Genomic DNA, 20,049 nt, shown 5'->3' on the forward strand with positions numbered 1-20,049 from the left:
ACAGATGGCGCTTTCAGTGCTCCATTGATGACGCAATAAAAGTAAACAATAACAGTGTGGAAAAATGAGTGCCGTCCGGAAGGTTTTCTCTTTTTCTTTGGCCACAGCTTCCTGTGTGGTCACAACCTTTGCTGTCTACAAACTAGCATTATTCCTCTCCACTCCGGGTGTGGTGAGAGTGGAGAAGGTCTGGTTCTACAATTTCCTGGACAATGCAAGTCTCATGCATGAGATACTCTCGACACTTGTGGCAGATTTACTGCTCCTGTGCCTATTTATCCTACCTCACAGTCTCCTGAAGACCGAGGCTGTGAAGGGATTCTTCCACAGGAAGGGATTTGCTTCCTGGGAACGATGTACTTACTGCCTGGTTAGCTCATCAACCCTCTTGGTAAATTTTGGATTTTAAGTGAAATCCCAGCCAGGAGTTATTGGCATGGCTTCAATTTACAGCTTCTCATGAAGTACTGGGTATCAGCCCCTGGATTGATCATCTGGCGCCTGGATGTTGCAAAGCAGGACAAACTCTGGTGGCTCTTTGTCCTTGTTCATGCATTCGCCTGGACAGTGATCTATGGAGGGTCTTTGATTATGGACTTGCTAGAGATCCTCGGAGCTAAGCAAATCCACCACGAAGCTAATCACCTGGCTCCTCCTCTGCTGTACAAAGCCACTGAACTGAGACGTCTCTACGGACACGTTCGTCATCCCTCCTTCATCTGCATCACTGTCATCCTCTGGACAGTCAATATCCTCACGCTGGATCGCTTTGTGCTAAATGTTCTCCTGACTGTCTACATGTATCTGGCTTGGAATCCAGATAGCCAGGATTTGCAGTATCACAGAAGTCAGCTTTCGAGGAAGAAGTACGAGCTCTCCCTCAGAATTCAAGAATAATTTCACAAAATCGATTTTCAAGTAAGATTTTTAAATTTTTCTTTACTTTGTGTTCAGGGTCCTATTCCCCTTTGTTAGCTTTTCATTTTCATTTTTGAACTTTGCAAAATATTTGCAAAGTTTAATTTTTTTTTATTTACACTTCGTTTTTTAGATTTAATGATTTATGCCCAACGCACATTAACTTTTGTTTAGTAAACATGTTTTTGACATTTCAATGAGAGTGAGTGAGATCTAGATCTAGTCATCTCGTTCTCTCTCATAGGAAATTTTGAAAACATGTTTACAAACAAAAGTTATTGTGCGTTAGGCATTACTTACACGTCTCTGGCGATAATCTGACAAACATAGTATATTCTTTAACAGCCAAGAAGATTTTCCGGCTAACACAAGGTAAGCCGTTACCGTTTATTCTTTTAAAAAAGCATTGTCTAAGTTCATGAAATAAGTCCTTAATAAATACTTAATAAGTCATTACTTAAGAAGGCATTTTTGAGCTGCTACTTAATTAAGGGCTTTAACAAGAAATTAATTATGTAGTGTAAAGGCTTTCATGCCATATTTTTGCTATTCGCCACAAAGGGCTGACATTTGTCTCATTTTCATATATTTTTTAAAGATGATGTACAGTACAACTTCTTAAAATTAAGTCATTTTTAAGTAATTATTCACTTCTTGAAAAGTATTTAATGTCAATGTGTTGGCTGGATTTTTTCGAAATACAAGAAAAATGTAATTATTGACTTCGATATACAAAACAAAAAAAAAAACAAAATAAAATTCTCTGGAAAACTTTTCAGTCAATAAAAAATATTCCTTTTCAATATGGCCGTCACTTCATTGCATCCTATTGGCTGGCATTTTTTTCACCTAGGGGAAAGTGCCCATGCTTGATACCATTGGAAGCTTCGTAATGACTAAATTTTCTATGTTTCAAAATATATATGTGACTCATCGCAACCATATTTCAAAAACTATGGGAAAGTGGCCAGTTTTTAAAATATATTGCGGAGTCACGTTTATTGAGAAACATGAGAAAAATTTAGTCATTACGAAGCTTCCAATGGTATCAAGCATGGGCACTTTCCCCTACGCCATCTATACAAAAATACTTCAAGCTTCGTTGAGAAAATAAAATAAAAAATTGAGGCAATAATGTTTTCAAAAAGAAAAGGAAGGGATGTTCATGTCAGAAGGACATTATACTCAAGAAAAAACATATAGCAAAGCCTCTCAACTTTGCAAAATGCTTGAACTTGAAGCAGTGGTTTACAACAGAGCTGTACAATGACGTCATTTCTTGATACCAAATTGGAGGGTCAGTTTCTTTGAGCTCGTATACACCATCGTGCCCTTTCGTGTGCGATTGACAGGTAGAAAATTTCACACTTTCATTCTTAACCTAAAACACCAAGATGAGTCCGAAAATAAAAAGAGTTAGTGACAAAAGTTACTATTGTGAACGCATAAATGAGTGGTTCTCCAGATGCACCCTCTGTGGCACTATTATTCGTTGTAAGTAATAGAGTGAACAGTGGTTTTTCCTTTATTTAATGATTTTTCAGTGCGTTTTCAGAATCTTGATTTTAGTGGAAAAAAAACGTACGTTTTGACGTTATGGTTTTATTTTACGCGGTATTTTATTAGTGTATGATATGAGTATAAATATGTAAAATATTCTGTTTTTTTTTAATATTTCATTCTTTGATTATTTTGCGTTATTTACCACAGAATTGCAATTATTAAAGAGCATTCATTATAGTAGCATGCCATTTACTGATAATAATTAAAAATATACGAATGTTCATATACCTCACTCTTAAGTGATTTTCCTGTGACGTTGTAATTTTTTATAGAAAATATGTAATTGAACTCCTTGTATCGCATGTCGGGTTACTTTTACAAAACCAGAATTACAAATTACAGTTACAGTTTCTTAATAAAAATTAAAAAAAAAAAATCAGACTGAAATATCAATATTAGAAAAGCATAGACGAAAATAGTTAATTCAAAAAATTTGATTTAAATGAGTTGCATTATGGGACACTAAAAAAAGTGTGAATGAGATGGACCACCCCTAATTTTAGCAAAATATTTTTATTTTATTTTATTAATTTAGTAGGAGCAAATTGATTTTAGACACGGATGCTATTTCTTTGTATTTATTGGAGTTTGTTTTAGTTTTTCAATAAAAATGATTTATTTTGTGGAAAATATGGCTCATCTACTTCGATAACAATTCCACTGTGAGTGTATCAAGTTAATCTTACCTGAAATTTAGAGAAAATAATATCTTCAGATTAACTTGAAAAGATTTTGAAGAGCATTAACCAAAATTCACACCGGAAGTGTTGCTAAAATTGTTGTGTTCCATCTCTCCTCAATCTCGAAATACACATATTCTTATTGAGAAATAAAACTTTTTGGTCATTTTTTGAATACCCAAAAATTTAGTTTTTATTTTTTCGCACAATTTTTAAAAGAGTTTGTTGAAGAGTTGAATTTGTTGAAGAGCACAAATAGCCCAAATGAGGTGGAAAACATGAGTAGGGTGTAGGCAGCAGGCGAAGTGGTCCACTTCTCCCACTGTCTCATCTCTCTTCGAATTACTATATTTTGTAAAATCATTAAAAATGGTTTCGTTTTTAGGTATATTTATATAAATAAAACTTCTGAAGTTAATTAATAAAAAAAATTAAGATTATATCTCATATGACTATTATTGACATTGTATAATTATTTTTTAAACAAAGCTGTAAAGCCAAATCGTGTCGCCAAACATTGGGAAAACTGTCTTCGAGCCGGAGAAAATTTTGAGGGATATCAGAGTGTCCTGGAGCCGGAAAGTTTGATTTCTAAAAAAAGAAAATCCGAATCTGACCAGGAAAGGTACATGCTGCCGAAGGAAGCATCCGAATTCCTGTCTATGGAATTAGCAAAAAGAAATAAGCCTTATACAGATGCTGTGGTGTACATAGACATTATTTCGAGCCTTTTGGACAAGATGGGTCAAACAACAGCGGCAAAATTGCTTAAGGAAATTCCTCATTCACGAGCAACGATGACGAGACATATTAGTAGAATTTCGGAAAATGTACGGGAGAAATTGAAACAGAAGCTTAATAGGTGTGACTCAGTGTCAATTTGTCTTGACGAAACGACCGATATCACTGACGAAAGTCAATTATTAATGTATGTCCGCGGTGTTATTTTAAATGGAGAAGCAGAAGCATTTGAAGAAATGCTTCAATTGCAGTGCCTTCCAACAAGAACAACAGGAGCTGATATTTACAAAGTTGTTATGGCCACACTGCAAGAGTTTAATTTAACAGAAAAGCTTTTCAGAATAACTACTGACGGAGCTCGTTCGTTGTGTGGGCACATCAATGGTCTCAATGGACGCATGTTGGAGATCATTCCAGGTCTTCGACACTACCATTGCATTCTTCACCAGACAGCTTTAAGCGCAAAATTCTTGTCAGAATTGCCAGCTCCCAAAAAAGCATTCAAAATAATTAACGGTCTTAGAGGTGGACACAACTCACTGACACACAGGAGTTTGAAGAGATACTTGGAAGAGAACAAGGCTCCATACAAAGATCTCTTGATGTATACTGAAGTGAGATGGATGTCTCGAGGAAAAGCTTTGAAGAGACTTTTTGACTTAAGGAAGGAAATAACATCTTTTGTTCACAGAAAAGACGTTAAGGTATTTTCACTAATCTTTTAAGTTTCTATATTCATTTCTAATATACTCATCGTTTTTCCTATATAGATTAGTGAAGAATTAAAGAAATTGACGAGTAGTCGCAAATTCTGGAAAGAAATTGCTTTCTTCACAGACATCACTGGTCGACTAAACGACTTGAATCTGTCACTTCAGGTATTTTTTATTCCTCCCTTATTTTTTGAAATAATAATGGTCTTTCGTTAGCCTGAGGAATTGATTAATAATGTATTAGCGATTCCTGTATATATAAGTGACGAATTTTCAAATTATCGCATTGATAATTGTTATTATTTCTTTATATTTCTATTTTTTAAACAAAAGCCTGTTATACGCGACTACTGTAGTCGTACATAACATTTTTCATTGAGTGAAAATTATTATTTATTGGCATTTTCAGAAAAATTACTTAATTTTTTGGGCTATTTTTGACCGTATTGTCAGTAGAAGTGAAAAAACACTGAATCAGGCTTTGTTAAATTTTCTATGGTTATATTATGTCAGACATTTCATTGATTTTCTGTATCGATTTTATTTTTATTGTTTTTGTTGATTTTTGGTCAGTGAAAAGCGTTTCGTTCTTAAAGGTTTATACAAAATAACTGATTTCTGGCGACCTTGTATGGTTTTCATGCACAACTTAGTTGTTTTATGTTGAATAAGTGTGTATTTACACAAAATTAAGTTTGTTTTCTATTTAGCAGTGCGAAGTTTATGCAAAATTTCAATTGTTTGAATTCTTTGTCCGGTCAATTGACAATCGACAAGAGTCGTGGGTTCACATACCTATGTGCACTCTGTGTGGATGAGTAAAATTTTATACCTATTGCCTATGAACATATATACAGCGATCGTTAAATGTTCTCTAAGTGCTTATACACAGCTATCTCCGATATCGGGCACTTTGATATCCGGCTGCTAGCTACTGAACACTAAGCGTTGATGCATTTAATTTCTTTTTTTTTATTAAGCACGCAGTTTGCCCAAGTATTATTTTTAATTTTTAATTTTTACAAAATGAAACACAAACACAGTACAAAGGAAATTCTGTCGATCTTCAACTCAAATTAATTCACACCAGCATAAAATATTTAAAAAAAAATATTAACCAGATACAAAACATCTATCTAAATGTTACATTGTCCCTCCGTCAGTCGGATTTCGAAAAGAGCTGTGTAGAATCTTATTGAAATTATATTCTTTCTAAAAGGGTCATAATTCGTCGATTATGGATCATCTGCAAAAAATAGACGATTTTATAAACATGTTGTCTGCTCTGAAGAAAGAACTTTGCAGTGGACGATTGGAAAACTTTCCAGTGTGTCAAAAACTTAACTGCGGAGGATTTGACAGATTTTCCATAATTATTCAAGACCTTATCGAATCGTTCTCGTCAAGATTCTCCTCGTCCTCATACGAAGAAATTAGAGGAGTGAGTCGAAACAGCCCTGAATATGATAGATTTCTGTCGGTATTTCCAACTACATATTCCTGTGAACAGGGATTTTCTCAGCTTAAATTAACAAAGTCTAAGCAAAGAAGTAGCCTAAGCCAATCAAACCTCTCAGCGAATATGAGACTGAAACTATCCAAAATTGGGAAAAGTATTGATGAGGAGATGGTGATCGCTGAACCCAGTAAAGAGAAGGAGGTCTCTGACGTCAATTTTGAGTGTGTCTAATTGGTGAAGTATTTCACACTTTTCAGATTGCTTTAACTTTGATCTATAAAGTTCAAAATTCTTGAACAAGCACAACCACTGTATAAAACTATAAGAAATAAAAAGATAAGAATTATCCTTCACTCTAAAATATAAGTTCTGGATTATTTTACTTTTTAATTAACCAAAAGAATCATCAGTTAGCCAGAAACTATTAATAAGGGATTCCTCATCAATTTCCCTGCACTGCACTGGTTGTAAAATTATTTAATGCCACATTGGTTAAACTCGGCCCTGTGCTTTCAGCTATATTAGTTCTTCATCAATATTCATCAAAATCAAAATTCCGATCTTTCTGGGAGTGTTGATGTTGCAGTCGAATAGAAAAACTTGTCAATAGCTTCACAGTGGACTTCAGAACTTAAAATCCTTATTCAAGCAATGCAGATCACAGGTACTAGCACAGTGCAAGCCCAGTTAAGCCTATAGTGTGCGCGAAACAGTTTTATCGAACATCTGGACTATACCTAAGAATACCACGAGGTGAAATTTTTTGAGTATTATGAAACAAAGAAAGCTGCAGTTGTGTCCTAAGCTCACGACTAGGGAATTGCTGTATTCTAGGCCTTTACGAGTGTCATATTCAATAAGATCGTGCATCGTCTTCCTCAAAACTCACAGTGCTTATTCGTAATAAAACAACAAACGACCTAGATGTCACAAATAAAGCTGACGGGCAGAAAACTCTCGATATAAATTGCCATAACAGAAGTGATCGATGTAGTTTTTAAGATGTTGTAAAATATAATTATTAAAAATAAATACAAATATAAAATTCACAAAAGATTGTGAAATGTGTAAAAATTATTTTTGTTTGTGTAGTTTTAAGTTTTAAACTAACCGAAATTTATTTCTGTCTGAATATTATTTTTAACTAAACAAAAGATTTTGCTTGTTATTTTCCCGGGTTTCATACTTATTCAATTATTTGAGATATTATCAATGTTACATTTAAAACTAAAATTCATCATGTCATAAATTATTATTTTTCGAAACTCAATACTAGTCTAATAGCGGAAAGAGATTCACACTATTGGAACTTTTTTTACACTAAAGTAAAACAAAATTTTATTTTGGAAGTACATTTTTTTTTTTAATATTTTAAAAGGATTATGCAGGTGTACCCATAAGCCTTTTTGTTTCTAATATACTTTAAAATATTGTTGCTATTTTAATAACATAAGAACCAGTTTGAAATTTCAATTTTATGTTAAATCTCAAAGTATGGGTCACACAGTATAAAAATGTATTAATAAATTACTCCACGTAACAAATTATTGATTATTTATTACGCGTAATTTATGTTTTCTAATGTTCGATTTTCACGATTTGCTCCGAACACTGAGGAAAAATTACGAAGTAATGTGACTAAATTCCGTTTGAATATAACGGACATTATGAACAGCACTGGTTTACAATAAATTGTCCCTTTCAGTATTACACTCAGTCCCGGGATTATGCACATTTTCAGGATCGAAAAAAAACGCGCGAAATGGCATTACGCATCGAGAAAATTTGCATACTTGCAGGAGCTTTCTTTTAATAAATCTGCTGTAGAACGAATTTCGCGCGGAGTAAAAATAGTTAAAAAAAAAAAAAAGATTCAATTGTGTAATAGAAATGCATTAACAAACAGTACTTTAATAAATTCATTTTCTTTTAATAAAAGAAATTAAAGTTTTATTCTGAAAAAGAAGCACAGTGTTTTCAAATTTCCCGCGTTCGTCGCAACTTAGTATACATTCAGGCGTATATCAAAAATGATTTCATAAATTGACGCCCAATGATAGGCAAACTTGCATAATTGTATGTGCATAATTCCGTCAGGTGCATAACCCCGAAGTGCATAATGCCGGGACTGAGTGCATTTTTTTTAGTTTCCTGATTTAAACTGGATCATAGATCATTGGAATACCATTTCAGAAAAGAAAAATTGGTTATAAAATTCGGGCTTGTGAAACGTTTGATTTTTTGAGCATTGCAATTGAGCAGATATTTTTTTGAGCTTTTAAAAAAAATCTAGATTTGGGAAACACGGTTGAAAAATAAGCCCTCCGGAGCGGTTAAATTTTGACTTCGAAAAACACAAAATTCCAAATTTTTCGGTCACACGTATATTCACATCTGAAGATTAAAAAAAATCATTGTAGTGAAACCCGGCTCCAATGGTAGTGCTGATAGTGCAGGAAGTGCTGGAAGTCTTTAATAGGTAGTGCTGGTAGTACAAGAAGTGTTGCTGGTAGTGCTAAACCAAAAATACATAGTTTTGGAGGGGAATAATGAATGAATAACGTCTCTAGTTAATTTCAACTGATTGGGAAGTAACCGAAGACCGAAAACCTCGCCGAAAACCGATATCTCTTAGCGTTTGACCTCTGAATCTTTCGAATTCGAACAATTTTTGAAAGAAAAATTACGTACGAGTACTTTACCGATTCATTACCGAATAGAACCGATACATCCGGACTGGCATGCAGTTTGAATGCATTTTCAAAAAATCCAGGGTAAGTGCGGTAGGTGTGCCAAATTTCGGCATAGTTGCATTCAAGCGCCAAAGTCTCAAGTTTTAATGTAATATTTTTAATACAAATTGATTTTTTTATTCCTTCTTCTTAAGGAGTGTTGTTTGGAACCTTGTAGACAGTTTACCGTCTTTATTTGCTCTAAAATCATTCTTAATACATTTTAGAATGAATAAAAATGTAGACATAGCTTTGGTGGCCTATTCCGGCCACCTTCATTCTTATAGTTCCTTGCCTTTCGGGAATTCTTCCAATATCTTTTTCACGTCATCTCGTTTGTCGAAGCTACATCTTTTGTTATTCTTTTGCATTCTATAATCTCTATAGTATGTAAAAACTAAATATTCATGAAAAATCGAGGAACAAAAAAGGTGGCTGGAATTGCAAGCCGGATGGAATTTGGCACACTTACCGTTCAACCAAATCGATTGAAAAGTAGGCCATCTACCATCAACTTCGAAAAACTCTAAATTTCGAATTTTCTAGTCAATTCGAATTCTCAACACTTGCAAAGTTATGTGTAATCGAGCACTATTAATTTTAGCTGGTCGGAAGATATAAAGAAAATAATCATTTTAAAAATAGCTCAATTATTCATGTTTAACATTAATTAACTCTTTCGTCTCTTTTGGGACTCTTAGTACCCAAAGCAGCATATGAATGTTCTGTGAAAAACAATGTTTTTTTAATTATTCAGAACTGATAAAAATCCTATTCTTGTGGATAATTACAAACTATAAGTATGTCAAAATATAACATATTTTTTGTAGGACCTCAATTAATTCCTGAGCTTAGATATTTTTGATTAAAAAATGGTCTAATTGTCTTGCAGCATATGCTGCGGTCCGGAAAGAGTTAAATAATTAATTAATTAAATAGAATATTTTTAATTTCGAATTATTTCATATTTGAATCTCACTTGCAATATGCTGATTTGGGCTTATCCTGGATTTATCTTTTGGTATTTTTGAAATTCAACTGGCGGTTTTTGGTTCATCAACCAGTCACAGAATCAACTTTAGCACTGCCAATCGGCCAATCCAGTAAAATGCGTATTAGCAAAGTAGTTTTGTGCAAAACGCAAAACAAACGTGTAGCATAAAAAAAACTTCTTGGTTGTCCCCATAAATTCTCCCCACCTAAGTGAAAAAAATCTATAGTGTGGATTGTGATCCTTAGTGGAAGCCCTCCATGCGCAGAGACAAGACAGTTGCTCCCGAAAAAGTGAACAAGACGCACGGAAAAAATCCAGAACGCAAAGAAGTATTTCTTGGACAATTGACAAGTAAAAAGGGACTGGGAATAATGGATAATCAGTTGAACGGGAGTCTCAGAGGAGATCACCGTAGAGGTGAACTGGAGAGTCAAGTGTATGGCCAGTGGGGCCATGAAACTCCCAGGGACAGGATTATTCACGAAAGCAGGAGCTCCCGTGATGCTTCTGCCAAACTCAGCTGGTGGGATGCTTCAATGGAGCAGAATATAAGGGCTGAGAAGCACGAGAAGGAAGCTGGTGAGAGAGAGGAGAGGATGCTGGGAGAAACTGAGCGCCATGAAGGGATACTTGAGGAGAACCGTGAAGAATTGAACTCACAAATGCACGAACTGCAGACAATGCAGGACTCTCACATGGATGAAGTGCAGAAGCACGATTCAGATACCAATGTCCTGAGACAGGAAGTGGACCAACTCCGTCAGCGTCACCAGGAAATTGAGAATCTCTTTGAAAAGTGGCGCAATCAAGTTGACAATCGCATTCAAGAATCTTCTCTTCCACAAAACAATTTCCGGTATATCAAAATGATTCTCGAAGGGAAAATTGCTCGTGTCCAGGAGAAACTTCGAATGGACCTGGAATTGATGGAAAATCTCTCGGAAAGCATAAAGGAGGAGAGCCTAAAGCCTCTTCTGAAGCAATTCGAGCAAGATCTCAAGGAGATAAAAAATGAAAGCGATGAAGTGAAGAGTCTCTATGACTGTGAAGCAAAATCACATTTGATAACCAGGGAAGTCATCTGGAACTCAATGGCCGAATCCAGGGACCATCTAATTCGAGACACTGTCGTAGAACTCCTCAAGCGGACAAGCCAGGAAATTGACAAATGCGAGGATCGCTATCAAGAACTCATTGGTCTCAAAGCCACTCATATGAAAGCCTTGGAGCACTCTGGTGATGTCCTGAGTGACCTTATGAGGGAACAATGGGAGCAATGTGAGAAAACTAACTCCCAATCAGATCTCTGCAATGAAGCAGCCTCTGAGGACATCCCAGAAACACCTTCGAGGAAGCATTTCCACGAGTATGATTCAATTGTTAATCAGATGAGTAGCCAGAGGATCAGTCCCCATCCCAGAAATGATCCGGACCAAGGAGTTTCTTCCCGCTACGGCAAGAAAAAAATTGCATGGACTTGGACATCTATGGAGAAGACTTCCAATAAATAACTTAATCCCTTCACAAAGGCTAATCTGTGCCATATCTTAAAAAAAACACGATTAATTCAATAAAAAAGCATAATTTGCGAAATTTTCAATTCTAAAGTCTTTGTTTTTAATCCTGATGAAAAGTGATAAATGATAGGTCATTTTAGCTTGTAATAGATGAGATTCTTAAGGAGAACCAACTCTAATTTTTATAGTTTTTTTATACTGAAATTAGGTGAGATTTTTAATAATCCTATTTACTATAAGTCTAATAAATGCAATATCTTCAGATTCGACTCAAACTTTGTCAAAGTGTTTCTTGCAGCTCCTCAATTCCAATTTATATCAAAACTGCAATGATAATTGGCACAAGTTGATGATCAAGGGTAATGCCCTAGACACACTTACGACTTAAGCCGAGAGACGACTTAGTGGAAAATTATGGAAATGTAGTTTAATCATTATTTCGAATAGAATTACGGTAAGCCGTCTTTCGGCTAATCCTCAGGGCTGTTGAGGCCCTTCTACTGAAACTTTTCATAAAATTCCTAATCTCAATTAACTCTTTCGCGTCATTAGGGTCATATATGATCCGGAGAAAAAACATTTTTTTGACTATGTACATTAATTGAAATCTATCGGTTTGTGCACGACATCATAATAGAAGGATATAAGATTCTTGGCTAATTTTCTCAAGACTCCAGATATTCAGGAAAAGAAAATATTTGAGATCAAAAATCACTAATTTCGAACTTTGTGAAATGACTTTTCTTTTTCAAAATTTTTTATATTAATTTATTTTTTTCAGCAAAAAGTTCTTTAGAAACACAAAATAGAATATCCAAAGATTGTATATTGCATATTTTGATATAATAAACTACTCTCAATTTTCCAGAAAAGCGTGTAGATTTTTTCGGGTCATATATGACCCTATTGTCGGCAAGAGTAACAGTGTTTTCGTCCCAAACCAATAGCAAAATGTAGTTGGGACATTGTTTTTCTTTGTGGAATGCAGGTGGGACATCTTGCTCCTGGACATTTCATCTTATATTAGATGAATTATAACATATTTTGCAATATTTTTGAGTATTCTGCAAGCGTCTCATATTGTGCAATTGTATTGCGTGTGAATAAATATGTGGATAAGTTTATTTTTGCCAAATACCACTCAAAATATTGTGACAGTGACAGTTCAAAGGATTACCAGGAAGATTCCTTGAACACCAGAAGTACAGTGTTCATCAAGACAATCCAGTTTGCCATGGTTTTGGCCAAATTAATAACTTAAAGCAAAAAAAAACTCTTAAAAAGCCCGTGATATAGATTTTGAAAATGGTATGTACACTTCCCTTGAGGACAATAGGGTCATATATGACCCGGGGTTTTTCCGAGTTTTCACGCAATGGAAATTTTTTTCCTCTCTGAACTATTATATTTGATCATAAAGCATTAGGAAAAACTCAATTTTACATGAATTCATCTGCTGAATAAAAGTGAGACGCGAAAGAGTTAAATGCTGTTGCAATGTTGTATATCCAGTATGGGCCCCGTGGACTCATCTAAGTAAGACCTCAAAATTCCCTGAAAGAATTAATAGATTGATTGGATTTCTGTTTAATTTTCATTCAGCTTTTTGCGACCTAAGTAATCAAAATTAGTTTATTAATAGTAGAACAGAAGAAGAAATAACATCCTGGAATTTATGAACATGACACATTGTGAATTGTGAAAGTATAAATAATAAAGCGTATAAAGTCGATTATTATAATTCTAAAGGAAAACTCGTGCAGTAGTAGGTAAGAGCACTAGTTAGATCTTTGGCGAAGAGCTATTATTCGTGACTCTCGCAGTTGTGAGTAGGAGTCCCGCTCAGTACAAACAACTCAGAGCCTGAAAGGGGACATTTTTACACGATAAACGTAATAAAATGCACCACCTTTGTTAAAAAAAATCCGAGAACACCGAAGCGTTCGAAAACAAGAACGAAGTAGCATTCTTGTGCGGTCTATGATGGACTTGGTAGATTCTTCTAAAACAGAATATACATATTGTAATAGTTATCGAAATGTAGCCTTGCTAACAGCTTCGCAAATAGATTGGAGGCCTTTATATTATGCCCCTAACTCTTCCGATAAGGTGATTGTCCTGACTGAGAATCTTAACTACCTCTTTGACAGAGTCGTACCTAAAAGGCGGATTCTTGAACGGGGTCTGCAAACTCCTTGGATCAATGAATCAATACTTTGCCATATCAAAAGACGCAACGCAGCGTACAAAAAGTGGAAACGCTCGGGCTCTATCCATGATGGTGTTCGTTTCCGAAAATTGCGCAACAAAGTTTGCTGTCTAATAAAAGAAGCAAAACAATCCCACTTTCACAAAAATTTGAACCCTGAGCTTCCCTCTAAAAAGCTTTGGAGGAACGTTAAGAAACTTGGCTTACGTCCTTCGATAGGCTCTCTGGGGAGTGGATCTGTTTCTGCAGATGAGCTTAATCGATTTTTCTCATCACCTTCTCGTGTTGTCTCTGTAAATTGTCCCCCTCTTCCTAATATTCCTTGGGAGGGTTTTGGCTTTGGTTGCGTTTCGCAAGAATGCGTAATTCATGCCATCTCCCGTGTCAGGTCGGATGCCGTGGGGTGTGATGGCGTCTCCCTTAAGTTCATCAAAATCTTGCTCCCGGAAATTATCTCAGTGCTCACAAATACTTTTAATAATGTGTTAACTACCTCCTTGTTTCCTAATTCCTGGAAGACAGCATTGGTTGTGCCAATTCCAAAAATTTCTAATCCAACTTGTCCTTCTGATTATAGGCCAATTAGCTTACTCCCAGTTCTATCTAAAGCTTTTGAATTTCTTCTCCATCAACAAATTTCTCAATATCTTTCTAATAATGGTTTGCTCAGTGACTATCAATCAGGCTTCCGTTGTGGTCACAGCACCACTACAGCCCTTCTTAAAGTGAGCCATGACATATCGGCGGCTATCGATCGCAACCATTTTGTGGTCTTGGTATTGCTTGACTTTACTAAAGCGTTTGATAGTCTGCCGCATGACTTGGTTTGCTATAAACTCTACAAGCTTTTTAATTTCTCCTCATCCGCGGTCTCTCTTATTGCCTCCTATTTCAGCGGAAGATCTCAGAGAGTTAAATTTGGAGATAAATTGTCTGCCCCAGCTTCTCTGACAAAAGGCATTGGACAGGGATCCATTCTTGGACCCCTGCTTTTCTCTCTATTTATCAATGACTTACCAACTGTCTTGCGCAATTGTTCATACCACTTGTATGCTGATGATCTGCAAATTTACATTGAAGGTGATTCTTCTGACCCATCCTCTACCTTTCAGCTCATGAATGACAATTTGGCGAAAGTCGAGCACTGGTCCGTTTCAAATGGCTTACTCCTAAATCCCAAAAAGTCGCAGGCTATTATCATAGGCAAAAGGGCAACCAACATTACTCCCTATCCTCTAGTCCTTCACGGCGAAGTTATTCCTTTTGTGGATCAGGTGAAAAACCTGGGTATTGTCTTTAACAAGACGTTATCTTGGTCTGACCATGCATCCACCATTTGCCGCAAGGTGAACTTTTCTCTCTATACACTTAGACGCTTCCGGGACATCACACCCTATGATATTCGCTTGCTCCTAGCCCGAGCACTGCTACTTCCATTTTTTAATTATGGAGCAGAGCTCTTCTTTCTGTCGGATGCTGACACGATTCGCCGACTTTCAGTTGCTTTCAACAATTGTGTGAGATATATTTGCGGGTTGCGCCCTCGTGATCACATTTCTTCTTATAGAAATGTTTTTGTAGGATGTGATCTCCCATCGCTACTTCAAATGCGCGCTCTCATCTTTCTTAACCGGTTGATTGCATCGGGATGCCCTGGGTACCTGGCCTCTCTCTTGACTCCTGGCGGGTCGGCTAGAGTCGGTGGACTGATTGTCCCTAAGTCACACCATGAGTCCTTCAGACGAACTCTATTTGTCAAAGGGGTTTTTATGTATAATTCTCTCGCTCCTCAGAAGCGTAGATCACCTGACACTATTAGGGAGCACTTCCAGAATGGACCTTGCTAATTTCTCTTTTCATTTTTTAAATTCTTGATTTGTTTTATAAGCTATATTTTATTTTACTTTGCTTCATTTTCCTTTTTTTTTTAAACTATTTTTTTTTTATTTTTTCTTTTATGCCACAAATTTGTAAGAGGGAACTACCCTAAGTTTTGTGTGTCAATAAATTGAAATTAAATTAAAAAATTATGACATGACTACATTGGAACAAAGGTAACAATAATCCCAATACGAATAATAATATCAATAACTCAGAAGATCTTTCTATCGGCTATAGAAGGAGTCCAATTCTACATATAAATAAATCGTTAATTCGTTAATAAAATAATAGTCGCGGATTTATAAATTGAATTAACTCACCGATTTTGCACTCTTTGCCGTACGATATCCAGCGGTCTCTCATCAGTTGACTCAAAGAAACGGTTCTTTTTTTTGTCACTCCCGCAACAATATCAAATTCTTTTATCCCATTTCCACTTAAACCGATAACGAAATTCCTATTAAACTAACACTCAATTTAAGAAATTTCAAGTCCAAAATCATTGGAAAGGTTTAAGATCCAGTTAAAACGTACTACAGTACACTCTCTCTCAATTGGGCATTTGGGGCAAAATGTCATCCGGTTTATAGATTTGGACGTCAAAGGCTTTGTAAATTCCACAAAAAGCGCTCAATTATAAAGGATCACAATAAAATAGGAAGAACTACAGCGAATTTGAGCGAATAAACTTCATAATTAAACGTGAAAATTGTCAACAAAATTTTTCGCCCGATTGAAAAAGAGCCGATTCAGCGAGATTCTACTGTATAGAATTCTGCACCCATGAATTTTAGAGAAACTGAGATAATGATAAACTGAAATTAAAGACTAGGATAAATCTAACAATATCCTTTTGTGACATTCTGTAGGAATATGACCTCTGCAAAACTTTTAAGTCCTTATCTATTATAACTATTCTTCTTCCACAAGCAATTGCACAACGGTTGTTTGGTCAAAACGGTCAGAAATCTTATTAATTAAACGATTGCCGCGTTTAGTAAAAAAACGTCAATCGTTTACTTTAAAATTAGTTGCTTACTTTTGAGCCCGATCGTTGACTTAATTTTTAATGACAGTTACAATAGCTGTGACTGCTACCTGAAAACTCTAGAAGTGAATGACTTTCTATGGAATCCCAAAAAGTAAAGAAATATTAAACGCAAATTGAGGAGCTGACCAAAATATATCTATGGGAACGAAAGTTGCAAACGTTGACATGGAAATTCATATCGATTTTCACTTTTTTTTCTTGAGTTTAATGTCCTTCTAACATGAACTTTCGTTTTTGAAAGCCTTAAAGTGCGTAGATTTTTTGTAATTTCATTTTATTAATGAAGTTTAAAGTATTCTTGCGTAGGTGGCGCTAGTAAAAAATCCAACTACAGTAGAGTCTCTCAAATTCGAACGATTGGGGGGTATTTTTGACATTTCTCACCTCCCAAATTCGAACGATATTTTTAAAACTAACTGAATTTATGTGAGAATAAATTGCACTTTGAATCAAATTCCCGTAATTTCTCACAAGTCTTAGTGGTAACATACTTTCTTTTCATTTTACACTACCATAATGTATGTAAACATTCAGGAAGAAGCACATAAATATGATTTTCATTCACCAAGAATACGAACTTTCTAACATAACCTCACAATTGACATTTTGAATCCAAACGGCGTTCGAATTTGAGAGATTCAGATTTGAGAGACTCTACTGTAATAGAATGCAAAGTGTTAGCCATATTGAAAAGGAATGTTTTTCATTGGCTGAAAAATTAAAAATTTTGATTTATTAATTTTTTTGTGCGAAATATTGAAATTGAAAACTTATGGAAAATTTACTTTACAGAATGCAGAACATAACAAGTTTATCAGATTAACGCTAGGGGCGCTGTATTTCATTCTTTGCTCGTTTATTAAAATATCTTAGGATTTTGTGGAATGGGACTCAAAAGGAATTCTCCACCTTCAAAAAAATTTGTGTTTCGTGTGAAAAATAATTTTTATTCTCTTCCTTCATTCTGTATAGTTACAATACATCCATTTAAACGGAAGAACAATTTTCAAAAATACTCCACAAATAAAAACCGTGACTAACATCGCAAATCTATCAATTTTCTAACATAAAATAAAATTAAATAATAAACTAAAAAATGTTTTCTACCTAAAAAATTGTTTGAGAATAAAATTAAAATAAAAAGATAAACAATTATAATTGTCTTCCTGCACCAAAATGCCAATAAATATGGTGAATAATGTTATCTAGAGATCTTCCTCTGAAGAAGACGGAAGGAGTTCTCTCAAGCGTCGTCGCTTCCTGGGGAATCCTTCTTCATCTTCCTGGGTAAGAATTGGGCGTTCGAAGGCTGCTATCAGTTCCTGCTCTTCCCTTTTGCGCACCTCAAAGGTAATTGAGAGATTTCTGGCGGTTAGACGCTGATGCTGAGATCTCTTCGGACTGACTTTGCAGAGCCATCCGGAAGACTTTTTGCTGCTCCGCGGAGTTTCTGTTTTATCTGCTTCGCGTTTGGTTGAGCTCTTCTTCCATTTTCCGCTCGTGCTGGGGATGTCTTTGGCTGTTTCCGGGGTTCTTGGAGTTGGGGAGAGCGGGGAGACTTCCCGCTTGGAAGAAACTCGGATTTGGTGGGAGAAGGTAGGGTTTGTGGTGATCTCGAAGACTTCTGTTCCATCGTAAGTGGAATCAGGAGCCTCGGGACGGGGAATGCGACTGGGAGGTGGGATTGGGGATTGAGAAATCAGGAATTCCTTCTGGGATCCATTTGAAAGAGGAGTGCTCGTATTCAGGGCATTTTTCTCCTTGGAATCCTCATTGACAGCTTCCTCCTCGTCAGAACTGTCAAAGAGATTCGGAGTCACCTTTCCGGATGGCTTCTTTGCCTGCGGAGGCTGTTCCTGGGACGTTCTGGACTCCAGGGAAGTTTGTGTACTCAAAATTCTCTTCCTCAGTGGCCTTCGTCGGAACAGAGGCTGACTCTCAATTGGAGATGCGGGAATAATGAGATCATCAGAGTCCTGGGATTCAGGCTGAGGATCAATGATCTTCGAGGAAGTCTTGATGATTTCATCTTCCGAAAAGATGAGATCTGGCGTTCCACAATCGGATTTCAGAGGAGATTCTGCGAAAAACTTATCTTTTAGCCGAATCTTCCAATCAGATTCCTGACTCAGGATATCTGCTGTCTTTTCCCCCGGATTTCCTTCCCACTCCTCAAAGCCCTTCCTGTACAATTTGTCATTCCGGAAAGGGATTTCTGAGGCATAATCCTTTTTCAACAGCCTTACAGTGAATTTTTCTGTAAGACTCAGCATCAGGGGAATGTCAATTTCGTCTCTCAGCAATCCCAGCCACTTTTTGTCCACACATTTGAGGATCTTCCGGAGGGAATCGAGGTCTTTGCCTACTTCGAGATTTGATAGAAATACTCGTCTTTTGCAGGGAATTCTCTCAATTCTTGACATCTCAACCAAGGAGAGAGCTCCTGAGTGTCTAGTATCAATCACAAGATACTGAACAATCTTCCCGGAAAGCTGTTCTGAGACATCTGCCAAAATGTCCGGGCTTATGAAGAGAATATCTTGGGAAACTGAAGAATTTCGGAGGAATACTTCCAATTGGTACCTCCAGTGATTGATTCCAATTGGGTTTTTGCAGAAAATGAGGATTTTCTCCCCTGAATGAATTGCTGACACAAAGGCCAGAATTGCTGAGATCTTCCCTAATCCCGATTCTCCTGTTAAGATGCACCCCTGGGCTTTGGTGTAATGCTGCCAGAGGGATCTGATACAGTCTAGCTGAAGCCTTGCCAAATATCTTACCAGATTCCTGCCAACGAAGCACGTTTCACTGAGATGGAAGTCTTCCTGGAGCTGCTCTTTTGTCTCCCAAGCAGCCATTCCCGCCAATATCCCTCAAAATATCCTTACGTGGTACGGATAGGAGGCAAGGAGGAGCAGGATCAAGAAGTAGAGTGTCTTGAAGGAGATTAAACTGACAAAAATGGAGAGGGATGTCGTTGACTGAGGTGAATCAATCAGCTCCAGGAAAGCATTGTTGTAGAAAAATCTCAGTATGCAGTCCAACATTTGTCTGACACTTCCAATTTTATGACTCACTGTACAATTTACCACACCCTCCACCACCTTTCGCAACACCCGGAAATACTTCTGGCTCGGGAGAGAAGGGAGAGCTGTGAGAAAATTTCCCAAGAAAACACCATGCAAAAAAATTTCTTTAATTGAGGTTATGTTGCATTTCGCCGCGAATCGCCACGCCATCTGGCAACACTCTCTCGATGAACTTCGGCAATCATCGTGCATTGTTGTCATCTTTTTCGTGATACGTCATTTTGGATTTTGTAAAATCACGAAAAATCCTCCGTGAAAATTGCGTGATAATTAGTGTTTCTACCCTGAATTTTCATCAATATTTTGTGCTCCACATCGTCAATTTATCCGTTCAATTGTCCATTGGTAGTGCGAAGCAGGGGAAACTTGTGAAAATCTGTGTTGAAAAAAAAGTGGAAGAAGTGCGAGGATTTTTTTGTTAATGCAAGAAAAAGTCCCTCAAGTTTGTGGTGTCCGGAAATCAACGAATTTGCTGCATTTTCCTGCTGATTTGGACCTAAGC

At 36.4% G+C, this 20,049-nt stretch overlaps 4 protein-coding genes across 4 annotated transcripts; 3 read left to right on the top strand and 1 right to left on the bottom strand.

The window, feature by feature from the left end:
• Window positions 1-20: 20 nt before the first annotated feature.
• LOC129800731 (nurim homolog) lies at window positions 21-17,611 on the top strand. Its single transcript, XM_055845339.1, has 3 exons — window positions 21-391; window positions 454-918; window positions 17,431-17,611. The coding sequence occupies exons 1-2, from the start codon at window positions 65-67 to the stop codon at window positions 895-897; spliced, it is 771 nt and encodes a 256-aa protein (XP_055701314.1). The 5' UTR covers window positions 21-64; the 3' UTR covers window positions 898-918; window positions 17,431-17,611.
• LOC129800730 (SCAN domain-containing protein 3-like) lies at window positions 3,659-5,691 on the top strand. The gene is made up of 2 exons (XM_055845337.1): window positions 3,659-4,606; window positions 4,673-5,691. The coding sequence occupies exons 1-2, from the start codon at window positions 3,791-3,793 to the stop codon at window positions 4,829-4,831; spliced, it is 975 nt and encodes a 324-aa protein (XP_055701312.1). The 5' UTR covers window positions 3,659-3,790; the 3' UTR covers window positions 4,832-5,691.
• Window positions 9,614-11,407, top strand: LOC129800729 (interaptin-like). Its single transcript, XM_055845336.1, has one exon. The coding sequence runs from the start codon at window positions 10,058-10,060 to the stop codon at window positions 11,309-11,311; it is 1,254 nt and encodes a 417-aa protein (XP_055701311.1). The 5' UTR covers window positions 9,614-10,057; the 3' UTR covers window positions 11,312-11,407.
• A 52-nt stretch (window positions 17,612-17,663) lies between the features above and the next one.
• On the bottom strand, window positions 17,664-19,316 carry LOC129801120 (protein suppressor of underreplication). The gene has a single exon (XM_055845884.1). The coding sequence runs from the start codon at window positions 19,314-19,316 to the stop codon at window positions 17,664-17,666; it is 1,653 nt and encodes a 550-aa protein (XP_055701859.1).
• Window positions 19,317-20,049: the final 733 nt, after the last annotated feature.

Source organism: Phlebotomus papatasi, chromosome 2 (assembly GCF_024763615.1).
Source record: "Phlebotomus papatasi isolate M1 chromosome 2, Ppap_2.1, whole genome shotgun sequence".
NCBI classification, from domain to species: Eukaryota; Metazoa; Arthropoda; class Insecta; order Diptera; family Psychodidae; genus Phlebotomus; species Phlebotomus papatasi.